Genomic DNA, 16,325 nt, shown 5'->3' on the forward strand with positions numbered 1-16,325 from the left:
CTGCCCTCTTCAGGGTCCTAGCCAGCCCAGGAAGGCTTTGCTCTCAGGCTCTGCGTGGTAGTGTTGCCCATCTTGTGTTGTAAGATGACTAACTGGTGGAAGCTACTTGGCTAATATGTAAGAGAAATGCTTACCAATGTTCAGATATAGAAGTACATGATACGTGCTGGAAGACATGGAATCATTTGAATAGCGACGTGTGGGCTCAGTTCCAATACTGCTTTCCTGTGTTTTGGAATGGTCTTTAGTAATAGACGGTGTGCTGAACCAAACACGCATTTTGAATTTTGCCCTGAAGGGGGTGGGGATGTCGCTTCAAGGAGGGGAGGTCCAGCTGTGTCTGGTGGTCTGTAAAGCAGAGAATTGACCCCCTTGGCTTGACCTGTGGGGTGGGGGCGGGGGGTGTCTTGCAGGTCATGAAGACATATCACATGTACAATGCCGACAGCATCAGTGCTCAAAGCAAGCTAAAGGAAGCGGAGAAGCAGGAGGAGAAGCAAATCGGAAAATCCGTAAAGCAGGAGGACCGGCAGACCCCACGCTCCCCTGACTCCACCTCCAACGTCCGCATTGAGGAGAAGCACGTCCGGAGGAGCTCGGTGAAAAAGATCGAGAAGATGAAGGAAAAGGTGTGTGTGCTCTGGCAATCGTAGGGGCTGGGGAGGAACCCTCTGGAAGTCGGAACTGATAGGAACTTCCCAGCAGGCACTGTGGAGAGCAGAACAGGGAGGTGTGTGTTCCTTTAGGGCCCAATGACTTTTGTTCTCGGCTCTGGACGAAGTCCTAGGTATTGGAAGAACTTGGCCTCCAAGTTTTTCACCTCTAGCAGCGAAGCAAGAAGAGTAAGTCGCAGAGTTCCCTTCGTGGCACAGTGGTTAACGAATCTGACTAGGAACCATGAGGTTGCGGGTTCGATTCCTGGCCTCGCTCAGTGGATTGAGGATCCGGCATTGCCGTGAGCTGAGGTGTAGGTTGCAGATGCAGCTCGGATCCCGAGTTGCTGTGGCTCTGGCGTAGGCTGGCGGCTACAGCTCCGATTCGACCCCTAGCCTGGGAACCTCCATATGCCATGGAAGCGGCCCTAGAAAAGGCAAAAAGACAAAAAAAAAAAAAAGAAAGAAAGAAAAGAAAGAGTAGTTGCCCTTCCCAAGCCCAGGAAGGAAACTGTAGACCTAGAGTTTGGCTTCAGACCTCGGGTGTTCAGAGGGACATGTAGCAACACCTCCTTCAGGCCGGTGGTGCAAGGATGGAGGATGGAATCTGCAGACAGACCCAAAGTGGGACACGCATCGAAAGTAGGGAGCCTCATTAACCTTGCCTGGATTGATCTACATTGCGCCCTTGAATCTCATTAAACAGAATTAGAACCCAATTTAAGGCAGACGCGCATGGGGAGTCGCAGCACAATTGTGGTTCTCGAATGTACTGTACGTTCATCTTTGAGAGAACAATCTCCCCTTTGGAAAAAAAAAGAAAAAGTAAAATTGAACTTGTGTTCTCTTTTCAGCGCCAAGCCAAGTACACGGAGAATAAGCTGAAGGCCATTAAAGCCCGGAATGAGTACTTACTGGCTTTAGAAGCAACCAATGCATCTGTCTTCAAGTACTACATCCACGACCTGTCTGACCTTATTGATGTAAGTGCTTAAAGCAAGGGGCGCAGGGGTGCCTCTTTCCTGGTTTGAGAGATCTGGGCAGGAGGCCCCCAGTTCTGTTGCTCAGGCATCTTGGAGCCTTTTAAGAACAGTCATGGAGATGGAGGCCATGGTGCCTCCGGCGCCTGCCAGGTACCAGGTAACAGGTGAAGCACTTCGGACTTGTTTTCATTCCGTCCTCACCAGAATCCTGGGAGGGAGGCATTATGACCTCCGTTGTTACCGATTCAAATTCAGAGAGTTGAGATGACTTATCCAGAGTCAGCTAACCAGTGAGAGAGGTGAAATTTGTCCCTGGCTCTGATTGGTAAACACACCCAGGCTTATGACCTCGGTGCAGTTCCATCCCCCAGGAAATATTTCCCGTGATCAGCTACCTGCACACAGAAGTGAGTGACAGGAGCCAAAGGGGTAGAATGTCCTACCCTATGTTTATATAAAGTGTTATAAAGCACTTACTGTTTCTCCATGTTATCTTGTTGGAGTGTCATGTCACCCTTGTGGATCAGAATTACTGTCTCCAGTTTGTAGATAAGGAATCTAGGTGGGGGGTCTAGAGAGTTCTTGCTTCAAGTTAAACTGCAAATTAGGGTCTTGGTCAGGAAGATATCCAGATGCCCCTGACATCTGGAGAGAAGCAAGATGCTAAGCACATGTATTTTGCATGGGGGCAGGCGCGAGGGATAAGGGTTTGTCTTTGGTCTGATGGGTCAGCCTTGGCCTTATTTCTTCTGCTGCTTCTCCCCACACCTTGTAGTTCAGTCTTGCAATCGTGCTCACCTGCAAACCCCAGTCTGGCCCAGTTCTGAGCCAGCCCTGACTGCAGCTGCATAAGCGGGTCCTTCCTCACCTCTCCCTCCTGTCATCCAAGTCACGGGCTTGGGGCCGGCCGATTTGGCATCAGCCTCCCAGTCTCCAGGGCATCAGGCAGATCCTGGCCAGCCTGAAGCCTGATCTTTGCCTCCTGCTGTCGGCAAGCAGCAGCAGGGTTTTGCAAGGCTCAGGCCAGACCTCTTACACTTGCCCCTCTCCCTTGGTTTCTCCATGAGCGAACCTGCCACACGTCACAATATCACGTGTGGTTCTGGTCTAAGATTGACCATTGCATAACCAGCTGGGTGCTCTGGGGCTTGTCATTGAACTGGTTTGGAACCATTTACCTCCCCCCACACACCCCCCGCCCCCGGGCGCTACATCACTGATACTTAAATCTGGCCTCCCATCAGAGCTGCTGGGGGAAAGTTTCTAAAATACAGATTGCTGTCTCCCTTCAGCCAGGGCTTTTGGATTCAGAGGTTTCAGCCTCGTCATGCCCTGGTGTCATCATCTCACTGAATAAGTGGGAGCCCTGATCCCTGTTCAGGCACCGCTTTGTTCTCTCTGCTTCTTGATGCCAATCTGAACACTGTCCTTCAACGGAGGTCAGAGCCCTAGACGGGATCCTTTCTCCTGCTCAGGGGAACAGCTCCTCACTGTCGGGAGAGAATCCTGTTCTCAAAATGAGGAAGAGAATCACTTCTTTCTTATGCTCAATTTCGGCAATTTCTCTCACATGCATTAAAAAAAAATCAGGCTAGGCATCCACCCCACCTCTGCTACTGGTTTGTCCTTGTCTCTTTCATTTGCCCTCAGGGCAGTTTTCCCTCCCCTTTGACCAAAACCCTGACCTCGAGGGAAGTGAGGGGCCACTGCTACATCAGTCATAGACCCTCCATCCACAGATCCTCTGTCAGACGTGCATAGGTGTCTTAAAACAGTCCAAGAAGCAGGTGATTTATTCTCATCATTAAAAGAAAAAAAAAAAAAGTATGTTGAGAGCCTGTCTTCATAGGATGCTGGGTGAGGTGCTGTGAAAAAGAGGTCTGCACTCCGCCCGAGCATGGGTCAAGGTCACTGTGAGCAAGTCCAAGCTGGTAGCGTTCCAGGCCACATGGATAGAAGAGTTGCTCTGGTTTTAGTTTGTTTGTTTGTTTGTTTGTTTGTTTTTCCTGGGGTGAGATTAATTACTCTTTAAAAAAAAAATGTTTGTAACATGATTCTGCTCTACAAATGATAAGTATTTATTTGGGATGCGGCTGTGTGTTCAGTCTGTTGGATACAAAAGGAGAAAAGACAGCTCTTTCTCTAGAGACATTCGTAGACATCCAGACAGATAATTTCTGGGTAACTGGCTAACTGCAGCACCAGTGCCTAGAACGCTGGCCTTAGAACAGTGGTTTTCAAACCGTAGGTCATGATCCATTAGCGGAGTCATAAAATCACAGTTATGGGTTTGACTTAATTTTTTAAAGCAATAAACTAGACTAGGATAAAATAGGAAAGAAAATAACTAGACTAGGATAAAATAGGTGTGTATGTGTGTATGACAGCGTATTTCTTACTGTGAGTTGGAGATCAAAAAAAGTTTGAAAGCCACTGCACTAAGAACAGGTCTTTTTAGTCCTATAAGCTCCGTGAGGGCAGGAGCCAAGTCTGCTGTTTAGCTAAATACATGCATATACAGCGCATAAGCACACTTAATACATAACTTAATACATAGCTGAGCACATAGCATATTCATCAAAGGAAGAAAGGAATAGAAGGAAGAAGAAGAAGAAAAATATGATATCCTAAGCCCAGATTGTTTTTCTTTTTTATACCTTGCAATAATGTTTTTTTGGGGGGGGTTGTTTTTTAGGGGTTTTTTAATATTTTTATGGAAAAGGTCACATTTTATTTTATTTTACTTTATTTTCTTTTATATATATTTTTTGTCTTTTGTCTTTTTTGGGCCACACCTGCGGCATATGGAGGTTCCCAGGCTAGGGGTCCCATTGGAACTATTGCCACCAGCCTACCTACCGCAGATCCGAGCCGAATCTGTGACCTACACCACAGTTCACAGCAACGCCAGATCCTTAACCCCCTGAGCGAGGCCAGGGATCGAGCCTGCAACCTCATGGTTCCTAGTCAGATTCATTTCCACTGCACCACGAAGGGGACCCCTGCAGTACTGTTTTAATTGAGATCTAATTTGCACTTAAGTGTGAGATTGAGAGTTGTGATGAATCCTACCCCCTTGAAACCGCCATCTCTGTGAAGATGTAGAATTATTTCCATCATTTCAGAAAGTTCCTCTTTTCTCCTCTCAGTCAATTCCCCACCCAAAAGCCACCACTGTTCTGACTTCCTTTACCATGAATTACTTCTGTCAGTTGTAGAACTTCACAAAGATGGGATTCTTATGTCATATATACTTTTTGGTAGCTGGCTTTATTTGCCCAGCATGATGTTTTTGAGCTTCATCCATGTTATTACATGGATCAATGGTTTCTTCCTTTTTCTTGCTGATCTGTTGCCAGAAAAATGGCCAAAAGGATGCTAACAGTTAGAGCAGGAGTGAGTGGGGAGCCTGAGTACCTTGGCATTCTGATCTGGACAGTATCCAGAACTTGCTTTAAGATGTGAGACGAGGAGTTCCCTGGTGGCTCAGTGGGTTAAGGGTCTTGCGTTGTCACTGCTATGGCTCCAGTTGTAGCTATGGGGTGAGTTTGATCCCTGGCCTGGGAACTTTCCCATGCCATGGGCATGGCCAAAAAAAGGGGGGGGGGATATAGGATGAATCTTATTCCATTCCATTTCCATCTGTGTTATGGACACCCATCTGCCTCCTTCCTGGCGGTGTTGAAGCTCAGTGGGCTATGGCACCAAGGGTAATTGAAAGAATTGACTTTTTTATCAATGCCAAAATTGATGCAGTTGACACAAGGACTAGCCTTTTTTTTTTTTTTTTTTTTTGTCTTTTTTGTCTTTTTGCTACTTCTTTGGGCCGCTCCTGCGGCATATGGAGGTTCCCAGGCTAGGGGTCGAATCGGAGCTGTAGCCACCAGCCTACACCAGAGCCACAGCAACGTGGGATCCGAGCCGCGTCTGCGAGCTACACCGCAGCTCACAGCAATGCCGGATCGTTAACCCACTGAGCAAGGGCAGGGACTGAACCCGCAACCTCATGGTTCCTAGTCCGATTCATTAACCACTGCGCCACGACGGGAACTCCAAGCCTTTCTAATTTATTTGGATTATATAGTGTAAGATTTAAATTCAGACGATAGGAATCCACGTGAGGCATCTGACACACACCAGGAAAACCTTGACTTCAGGCCAAAAAGACATCCTGAAGCGACTTGAGACAGTCTGAGAACCCTAGGCTCCTTGGAATGTGGCTCCTCTGCAGGAGCGGATGGAAGAGTGAGTAACAGGAGGGTGTGAGTGAGGTGTACACGGGCAGAGAATCTATGTCGCCACATGCACCCAAGTCGGACAGGAGGGAACTCAGCTTTCTCAATAGAACATTTTATTCAGGGCAGTTATTTCTCACTTCTATGCAAACTTGCAGTGGGTGATGTGTGATATGAAACATCATGTTTCTTTTCTAGGCCTTCTCTGGAGTCTTTGGGTGAGGCTCTCGGCTGGTAAAGGGTTAACGAGCTGTCAGCTCAAGTCACCACACATCTGGATGGGCTATCATTAAATCCTTATAAAAATTTGATTTCCCCTGAGAGAGGTCTCATCAAACATTTATATAACCCAGAAATGGCCAGGGGAGCCCGGCATGGCCACAGAATTCATCAGAAGTCATGGAAAGCAGGCCTTGTCCCCATGGTGAGCAAAATAATGTGTTGCCTCTCCTCACCGGGACTCTACTGGGAACGCAAATGAAATATTCAAATCTTGTTTACCTAACCTTGCGAGAAATTGCCTCTTTGCTGAAGCCTCAGTTTCCGGCTGTTGCCCTTTCAGCTGTGTGACCAGCCAAGACCCGGGAAGACCTCATCCAAATCTCCCTGGTTGGTTGGAGGCATGGAGGAGCCAGAGGGCACACTGTGAGTCAGACCCCTACATGCAAGCACTGAATAGCTACAGAGCAGTTATATCATAGAGACAGGGGGCTGGCCTGAGAGAGCCCCGAGCCTTCTGCAGGCCAGCCAGAGTGAGCAAAACAAAAAGCCTCGGGGGCCACATGTGTCCACTTGACTTAGATCAGCATCCATCCTAAGTGGATTATTTCCCGAGAGGCTAGAATCTGTTCTCCTGGCAGCCATCAATCAACTGATGTTCATTAAATGCCTGCTATGAGCCAGGCCTACCTACCGGTGAGGGAGGCGAAGAAGGAATAGGATACTGGCCAAGCCCACATCGGAGCTTGCCTTCTGGTTACAGCGACATGAAATAGTGAGTCACAGAATGAGGGAGGGTGTTCTGTGTGAGGTGAGAGCTGTGGATGAGCATCGTTCTGAGTGGATGCCAAGGTCAGTATATGCCAGGGTTGCAGGGCTGGCTGGCTACCCAGAGGCTGGGAACTTGATTTGGATTTTGAAGATGGGGTCCAATTCCAACAGGGGGAAACATTTTAGGAAGAGAGAATGCTGGGAGCTGAAAGTCAATGGATTTGGAGATATTGGTGATTGGTGTTTAAGTGGCTGCATCGTGCCATGTATATGTAAATATATATCAGCCTCACAGCAACCTATAGGACTGGCCTTATCCCCAAATGCAGCCCAGAGAGGTTAAGGAGCTTGCTCACTGTTACACAGCTGATTTGAGGCCCATGGTTTTCTAATATTTGGCCCTAAACAAAGAGTATGTCATTGGATTAGAACAGAGTCTGAAGAAGAGAATAGAGGGAGATGATGTTAGATGCTCAGATGGAAGACAGATGAGACTTTGTTCTGGCTGTTGACATTGTTTAATTTCACTGAGCCTCAGCTTTGTAGTCGGGAATTTTAAAATAATACTGGCCTCGCTGGAGTTACTATGCAGATTAAAATGTAGAATGCACAAAAAGCACTTAGCACACTGGCCTATATAAGCCCTCTTAGTAAACAGAGGCATTTTTAAATTTCCCAACTGAGGAAAGCGAATGATACTTTAGAAAAAAAATGAGAGCTATTATAGGTACTTCAGCAGGGGAGTAGGTATAACAAAAGCCATATTTTAGGACAGTGAAGCAGACAGCACTTGTAAGATGATAAAAGTACAAATGGGGGGGAGAAGAGGGGGAGTTCCCATGGTGGCACAGCGAAAACAAATCCGACTAGGAACCGTGAGGTTGCAGGTTCGATCCCTGGCCTCGCTCAGTGGGTTTTAGGGATCCAGCGTTACCGTGAGCTGTGGTGTAGGTCGCAGACGTGGCTCGGATCCTGCGTTGCTGTGGCTGTGGCCTAGGCCAGCAGCTGTCGCTCTGATGTGACCCCTAGCCTGGGAACCTCCATATGCCACAAGTGCAGCCCTAAAAAGCAAAAAGCAAAACAAAACAAAAAGTACCAATTAGGGTAGGGTAGAGATCGTGAGAATGGAGAGGAATATGTAGAGGTTAGGAAGGCTGCAATCCTCTAATTCTCTTCTGCACTGAGCCCCGCCCCCCAGACCCCGCCCACACACTTGCTCATCCCTGTAGGCAGCGTGACTTCTGTTCATCAGACCTACAGGCGTGGAGTTCATCATCAGAGTCTACACATAGCTAGTCAGGACGGTTTACAGGTTCAAGGGCAGCTTGGTGAGACCAGCAGCATCTCCCAGAGGAGGAAGGGCCGCTGCACGTGCAGCCTCCCAATCAGCGGCTTTTGTCTAGCTTTCATTTGCTCTTCCCTCCCAACTGAATGTAATGCCTTTCCATCATCCTCCGCCTCCAGTGAAGTCGTAACTGCTCTTCTTCCGCACAGCCGGGCACCTGCCACAGCCCACTGGCACTGAAGCCAGAGCCCAGCCCCATGGCAGGCACGCCGTCTCGGAACATCTTGTTAGATGCTGGGAGGAGGAGGTGCATCACGTGCTTACTCGTCCCCAGCGGTGGCTGCTCCCAATGTGATCATGAAGCCGGGGAAAGACTGGGGGAAGGGTTAATTTGGTGGCTGCTTGGCTGCTTACCAAATGAAGTGGCAATCAGGCAGCGAGTCTTTCTCTATCCATGGGTTCTTCTCTGATATTTCTTCTCAGGTTCTGGACCTCAAAGCTGCTTAAGCAATGGAGGGGATAATGGATGGCCAAGAAATTTGGATCTCTGGGTCCTTCGGGAGGAATGGGCAATAGTGTCCTAGTTACAGAATGCCGTGACTGAAGCGAGCCTCGGGAATTATCTTTAGTCTGAGTATTTTCAGACTTTTTCTCTAGCAGAAGAATTCTTCCTTCAAACCAGGCCTTACCTGGAATCTTAACAGATTAAATAGAAAAAGAGCAGAGTTGGTTTGGGTTGAAGCAGGAAGAGGAGGTTCCAAGTCCTGCTAGTTGGTCTGCCCAGCTACCCTCTCTCCAGAGCAGCCTGAGCAGTGGCCCAGAACCTTAGAGCTCCAGGCCACAGCTTGAAAACCACGGACCTGGCCAAAGCTGTTCATTTTACAGTCGAGGAAATGGGTTCAGGGAGTGGCTTTTACAAGATTGCTTGACTTCCTGTCTCCAGTGCTTTTTTTACACCGTGCCTCTTTCATACCATTTTTTTCCACTTTACTTCAGAAAATCAGAATCCTTGAAGTGATGTGAATTTTCCCAGGAAGACTTATATTTAGAAATGTTTGGTCTTATAAATGCTATTTCTGTTGAGTAGGAACGTTGGTGCAAAAATCCTAATCTACAGCTAAAGCCTCCCCTAGAATGTTGGGAGTTTTCAGGGAAGCAGGGGGATCGGGGCAGGGGGTGTTGATGACTGACAGCCCCCTAGTCGCTTCTTTTCTCAGCTAGTTTTGAGTCTGTGTAAATGAATGGCTCTTGCCACACCTCTGATTTCTGAACCCTTACTGCTGAAATGGCCTGGCTTGGTTGTTTTGTGGTGACTAAACCACAGTAACCCTGAGGGAGCAGCAGGCTAAATTCTTATTGTTAAATTTTGTTACAATGGTATCCCCGGAGGACCCTGAGCATAGAAGAAGATTCTCTTTAACTCTCCACTCGCTCGGATTGACTAAATAACATGAATAAATAATTTCACTTTGTCCCAATGAGTCCTCTTCCTTCTGACAACCTTACCATCCTCTAAGGAGTCCTCCACATCGAACTGGGAGTCAAGAACTGAGAACTCTCACCCAGATCGTGGAAGGTCAGCCTTCTTCCTGCTGCATCTCCTTGATGTGGTCGGATCTGCCCTGAAGGCTCTCCACGGTTTGCTCACGCGCCTTCTCCGTTCCACAGCAGTGTTGTGACCTAGGCTACCACGCTAGCCTGAACCGGGCGCTACGCACCTTCCTGTCCGCTGAGCTGAATCTGGAGCAGTCAAAGCACGAGGGTCTAGATGCCATAGAGAACGCTGTAGAAAACCTGGACGCCACCAGCGACAAGCAGCGCCTCATGGAGATGTACAACAATGTCTTCTGCCCACCTATGAAGTTTGAGTTCCAGCCCCACATGGGGGACATGGTGAGCCCTCTCCCCATCCCCACGTCCCCAGGGGGTTTGAGTTCACTAGGTCTAGATTGACTGCACCAGGGCCGTGTTATTCTGGGGAGGGCGAGGCCAGGAGCCAGCTTCCTAGCAGGTAGGTAAAGTCCATTCCACCCATTCAGCTCATAGCTCCTGGTTGCCTGCTGTCCGCTAGGCTTGACTGTAGTTACTTTGGGGATTAGAGCCCTCCGAGGGCTTACAGTCAGCGGAGTTGAGAGAACTATGCATAGGGAAGGGCACCCGAAGCGACCCTCAGGATCTCAGGACCAAAGGAGTTGAAAAACAGCCCATGTGTTCTCAAAACGACTAACAGTTCAGCATGGTTACAAGGGAAAGAAGGAGGTGGAGGCCTCCAAGGGGCGCAACTGGAAGAAGTGAGCGCTGAGATGGGGCCAGATACTAAAGGCTTTTGATGGGGAGGGAGGGCTCAGCCAGGTGATGAAGTGGCCTTTGGCCATTTGGCAGAGTTCTGAAGGATCTTGTTCTCCTGGGTTTAGAAGATTGCGATAAAAGGTGTAGTTTTGTTTGGGTGTTGAGCAAAAAAAAAAAAGTATGGGTACCTAGAGAAAGGACAAGAGCTAAAATGTCATCCCTAAGAAGTCCTGATACTGTCTGCCCAGACAGGGGTGCATGAATGTGGGGGCCCCATTTCTGACTTTTCACCTCCATTGACTAAAACAAGAAGGGCCTAACTAAACTAAAGTGAGAGGAAGGAGAAGCTCTTTGGTTTTCATTACTCTGAATCCTGTGGTTCTCCTTCTGGTGGTTGTATGTACAAATCAAAGCGAATCGTGTCCCTGGGCTAGGAGCCACTGTTTGACCTGTGGGTTAAATCAGTAGGAGGGTATATAGGTTTATGTGATGGAAGAGCTCAGGGTGGATCTTCAGACCTGGTTGGATTTAGGAGTGGGAATTTTGTCAAAACTCAGTTTTTCTCTCTCTGCTCTATATCCTGTGTTGGCTCCATTCTCAAATAGACTTTCATGCCATGGGGGCAAGATGACTGTATTTCCAGCCTTCACTCCCTGTCGACTGAAATCCCGCAGAAGGGATATTTGCCTCCCTCCTCAGAGCCCCCACAAAAGTCTCATTGTGTCTCCTTGGTTCTGATTGGTTGATATGCTTATCCCTGAGCCAATCACCATGGCTGATATCTGCTGGCAGCTGATTGGCTTATGCCAAAGTCACGCACTGCATTCCTGAGTTGGGGAGTCCCCCATCCAAAGCACATGGCCTGAGTTGTGAGCAGAAGGTTCCCCCCAGAGGACAGTCAGTCTTTTTTCCAGAAGAAGGAGGAATGAATGCTGGGTGACCAAAAAACGACAATGTCCTCTCAACAAGGGAATTGTGCTTCCATTAAGATTAGCATCCAGGAGTTCCTCTTGTGGCTGAGTGGGTCAAGAACCCAACATAGTGTCCATGAGGATGAGGGTTCAATCTCGGGCTTCACTCGGTGGGTTAAGTGTCTAGCATTGCCACAGGTTGTGGCGTAGCTTGCAGATGTGGCTCAGATCCAGTGTTGCTGTAGCTGTGGTGTAAACTGGGAGCTTCAGCTCCCATTCTGCCCCTAACCTGGGAACTTCCATGTGCCCCAGGTGCAGCGGTACAAGAAAAAAAAAAAAAGATAGCATCCAGGAGTTCCTGTCGTGGCTCAGTGGTTAACAAATCCGACTAGGAACCATGAGGCTGTAGGTTCGATCCCTGGCCTTGCTCAGTGGGTTAAGGATCTGGCATTGCCAGGAGCTGTGACGTAGGTCGCAGACACAGCTTGGATCCTGCATGGCTGTGACTGTGGTGTAGGCCAGCAGCAACAGCTCCAATTAGACCCCTAGCCTGGGAACCACCATATGCCACAGATGTGGCCCTAGAAAAGGCAAAAAGACAAAAAAAAAAAAAAAAAAAAAAAAAAGTTAGCATCCTGACCCTTTTTAGACATCCTGCTCCAGAATGACAACTGTTGCAATGTAACCAGTGGATTTGTTGTCATCAATAGGCCACAGTGGAGAGTGGGACATTTCTATCCTAAAGACAAAAATGTGGAGATGATTTCTTTCCTCGCCTTCTTGGGGAAAACCAAACCCTTTGCAGTTTGTTTGCATCGCTTAGGAAATGTCAGTGTCTGAACAGATGGGGACGGGAGATGGCAGCATGTGCAGTTAGAATGGGGGGAGGGGTGTCACCCAGCCCCAGGAAGCCCGGGTCCTCACCTGCCCTGGCTTCTGGGCAAACCTGCCTTCCAAGCCTCTTCTCCAGCTGCCACAGAGATTCCTTCCCAAGAAGCCGTGGAACTTGGGAACCAGCTGAGTGGGGTGATACATTTTCTGGTGTTGACTGAGCTGCCTTCTGAGCCAAACAGCTTGTCTCCATAAAGGGGGATTCCAAACACTGGGTGCTCAGGCCCCCGTCCCAGCTCTGTCAGAGCCTCATTTCCATACTCTGGAGCACAGCTGGAATATATTACCTTGCACCCTGGTAGAGAACCACTGCCAAAGCATGCATCAGCAGCCCTGCTGACTCTTAAAGAAACAAGCGTGGAGGTGGGTTTCCCTCCACTCCTCCCTGCTAGGTGAACATCACTTTAAGAAATCAGTCGTTCACTCTTCTGCCTAGGTCCTCACTTTGTGTGATGTAGCTCATCGGTGGTGGCTGAGCCAGGCAGGGGCCAGGACCAGTCCTAGATCTTGCAAAGCTTTTGCATTCCAGCCTCGCCTTCACGTGGAGTGGAAAATAAAAAAAGAGATGCGAGGCTGAGGCTTTCTTGGTCCCTGCAGCGGTCTATCCCCATCAGTGAGGGTTGTCTGTAAACTGTGGCGGCAACACGGGGGAGCTGCCTGGAAGTCCTTGAACTAGGGCCAAAGTTCGGGTGGCATTTTGACCGGAAGCCCTGAAATTGGCCAAAGCCCCACGCTGTTTGGTGTTCTGGGGCACTCAGCACATGAACTGATGCCAAGCACTCTCCGATGCACTGGGAGGAGGCGCTTGGCTCTACCCCTGATGCCCCCCGAGGCTTGTGGGGCTCGGGATGCCTGACCGGTGACATCAGGCAGCCAGAGAGTTTCACTCTTGGCACTAACCCATCCTGGCCACCGAGCTTTCTCCATTGTGTCTGCTTATCCAAGAGCCAGAATGAAGTCAGCTCTCTTTAGATCTGAGAGCTGGCTCAGGCCGGCCTCTCAGCTGGGGGAGGAGGTCAAGTCAGTTGAGCGCTTAAAAGCCAATGGAGGAAAAGGTCAAGTCCCAGCCTCTCCTCCATCTGAAGAGAGGTTTTGTCTTTTCAAGCAGGAGAATGGTCCGTGGGCATGTGAATGTGCCCACTCGTCGCTGGGGAAGGAGGAGGCCGGTTCTATCCAGATGTCTCTCCACAGACAAGAGGCTAAAGGACACGTGGTGGCAAGGTGACAGGAACGGCCTCCACGTGGTCCTGCCTCCCAATCTGCCAGCCTTCTGTTCCTCATCTGTCATCCTGGGGACTGTAGGTGACCTCATGCCCATGCCATAGCCAGGGCTCCATCAGGAGACGGTAGCCCAGCTGTCCCCTCCCACAGCGGGGGGGAGCTTATTGACAGGGGTGCTTGGGGGAAGGGCAGACTTCTCTCCCACACAGATCTGGTGCAGACCTGGAGCAAAATGAGGGCTTTTTGAAAATGCCAGGTTCCACCAGATTCCATGCCCTCTGGGGGCTCTCTCGCAAAGCCCACGGACTTGTTCCTGGCTTCGTGCTTTCTCTCACTGAGTCAGAGCGCTCATGCATGGCCCAGATTTATAAACACACGGCGGCTGCCAACAGCAGCACGTTAGCCTCCTGACCCACTTCTCTCGTGCTTTCCCTCTGGTGTATGATGGGGAATGAAGGAGGGGCCAGAGAGGTGGCCACTTGGACGTCTGGCAGGAAGTCCTCACTGTGCCAAAACATTGTGCATCTGGAGCCCGGGCTGCCCAAGGCCCTCTTCTGTGCCCTAACTCCGGCTTCCTTGGAGCCACAGGCCCTGTGGAGACCTGCCTCTGCAGACCAGGCTATCCCTGTATAGACCAGGCTGGAGATGGGCCCCGAAGAGAGAGACCCGGCCTTTCCAAATAGGTTCCATTTGGAAGCTCATTCCTTTCTTATGCTGTTTGGTTCTGGAAGAGCTCTACGTACTTTGACTTTGCCTTTTGTCTTAATATAGAACCTATGAGCTTTACAGCTTGAGTACGAGTTTTTTTATTTTTTCTATTTTTTATTATTTTCTCTTTTTAGGGCTGCACCTGTGGCACATGGAGGTTCCCAGGCTCGGGGTCAAATTGGAGCTGTAGCTGCTGGCCTACACCACAGCTCACAGCAACGCCGGATCCTTAACCCGCTGAGCAAGGTCGGAGATCAAACCTGCATCCTCATGGATCCTAGTCGGGTTTGTGAACCCCTGAGCCACGACAGGAACTCCTGAGTAGTTTTTTTGTTTGTTTGTTTGTTTGTTTGTTTGTTTGTTTGTTTTGTCTTTTGTCTTTTGTTGTTGTTGTTGTTGTTGTTGTTTTTGTTGCTATTTCTTGGGCCACTCCCGCGGCATATGGAGGTTCCCAGGCTAGGGGTTGAATCGGAGCTGTAGCCACCGGCCTACGCCAGAGCCACAGCAACGCGGGATCCGAGCCGCGTCTGCAACCTACACCACAGCTCACGGCAACGCCGGATCGTTAACCCACTGAGCAAGGGCAGGGACCGAACCCGCAACCTCAGGGTTCCTAGTCAGATTCGTTAACCACTGCGCCACGACGGGAACTCCGCTGAGTAGTTTTATTAACAGTAATGGGACCCTGGAACTGACCAAAGAACTGTGTCCTTTTCCTGACCTGATATTGCTTTCTTTTGGCAGGCTTCCCAGCTCTGTGCCCAGCAGCCCGTCCAGAGTGAGCTGGTCCAAAGATGCCAACAACTGCAGTCTCGCTTATCCACCCTGAAGATTGAGAACGAAGAGGTGAGTTTCCTGCTTAGGAGACACAGAGCCACCGTCTGAGTTTCCCTGTCGAAGCTGCTGCCTGTCTGGGAGCAGGTGGAAGGAGCATGCGGAGAATGTCCGGGCTGCTGCAAACATTTCCTCGCCAAATGTAGGCTTGGATTTTCCCCTTCTGCTACATCCTGCCCTTGAACTCCAGGAAGTTGCTCTTGCATTGCCAAAGGTTGAGCTCTATTTTGAGCTTTTGCGAAATGCTTTTCCCCGCCTTTACACTTTTAATCAAAATGGCACTTGGCAGCTGTGTGAACAATATTGTGTCTCTGAAACCACCCCCTCATGCCTGGCTTTTTCCAGCATTTTCAAACAAACAGAGGCCTTTGACTTTGACACTTCAAATGTCTCCGTCCCCTTAGCAAAGGGGGAACTTTCTTCTGAGTCCAGCGTATTTGCTTTCAACAGCTCATTCACAAGGACAGTATGATTGATTATCTGTGCCTTTCTTTTGGGCTCATGTGACTTCTTACCTGGCATCTCAGTAAGGCTTACTTTTCCTAGTAAGATCAGGAAAGCCTGGGGTGTGTCGCTTCATGTGCAAACAGGGGGAAAATTTCATTTGTTGAAAGTCATGAAACAGAGCCTAGGGTATTATGGGACTGGGCCCAACATACATTTTTAACTCGCACTTTATATGATGGGGTTGTTTTGGATTTGTTTCATTCTGTCTCCCTTAGCACTTCCAGTATAGCCAAGACCTAATATTAAATGTTTACATTAAACATGAAATAGCTGAGTCAAGCACGTGGCACAAAGGGAGTGGTGGGTTTTAGGTCTTTACTGGAGAGAGTAGGGGCCGTGTGATGGTCAGCTCTCACTTGACACTCTTCAGTGGGAAGCAGAGCTGTACCTCTGACAGCACCCTCCCTCCTTCCTCCGTCCACTTCCCCAAGCTTCATCATCACCCGCTGTTCTGCAGCCCACCCCTCACGCATTACGTTGGCCCTTATCTCGGCAGGTCAAGAAGACAATGGAGGCCACTCTGCAGACCATCCAGGACATTGTGACCGTCGAGGATTTTGACGTGTCTGACTGCTTTCAGTACAGCAACTCTATGGAGTCCGTCAAGTCCACCGTCTCAGAAACCTTCATGAGCAAGCCCAGCATCGCCAAGAGGAGAGCCAACCAGCAGGAGACAGAGCAGTTCTATTTCACGGTGAGGGGGCTGATGGCCTTGAAAGATCATCTCTAGACACCGCAGCACACAAGGGAGATTCGGATCCCTTGTCCAGTGTTTGCAGGGCAGTCTTTGAATATCCTGATTTGGAGCTGGGCATATC

At 49.3% G+C, this 16,325-nt stretch overlaps 1 protein-coding gene across 38 annotated transcripts in view; it reads left to right on the top strand.

The window, feature by feature from the left end:
- Nucleotides 1-16,325, top strand: part of SRGAP2 (SLIT-ROBO Rho GTPase activating protein 2) — a 279,310-nt gene that overhangs the window by 197,323 nt on the left and 65,662 nt on the right. For 21 of the 38 annotated variants that reach the window (XR_014815658.1, XR_014815655.1, XR_002335789.2 and 18 more), the window contains exons 6-10: nt 414-629; nt 1,508-1,636; nt 9,815-10,039; nt 14,911-15,012; nt 16,004-16,201. Coding sequence is in view for 23 of the 38 variants with exons in the window: in XM_084976859.1 (XP_084832985.1) it covers nt 414-629; nt 1,508-1,636; nt 9,815-10,039; nt 14,911-15,012; nt 16,004-16,201 (870 nt within the window). In the remaining 15 variants the exon portion in view is untranslated. The remainder of the gene's footprint in view (nt 1-413; nt 630-1,507; nt 1,637-9,814; nt 10,040-14,910; nt 15,013-16,003; nt 16,202-16,325) is intronic. The other 17 variants (XR_014815666.1, XR_014815663.1, XR_014815662.1 and 14 more) reach the window with 1 other exon arrangement.

The sequence above is a fragment of the Sus scrofa genome, chromosome 9 (assembly GCF_054392235.1).
Source record: "Sus scrofa isolate SSC_HxYL_T2T_F1_AM1 chromosome 9, Sscrofa_HxYL_maternal_Yorkshire_Landrace_v2.0, whole genome shotgun sequence".
In the NCBI taxonomy this organism is placed as follows: Eukaryota; Metazoa; Chordata; class Mammalia; order Artiodactyla; family Suidae; genus Sus; species Sus scrofa.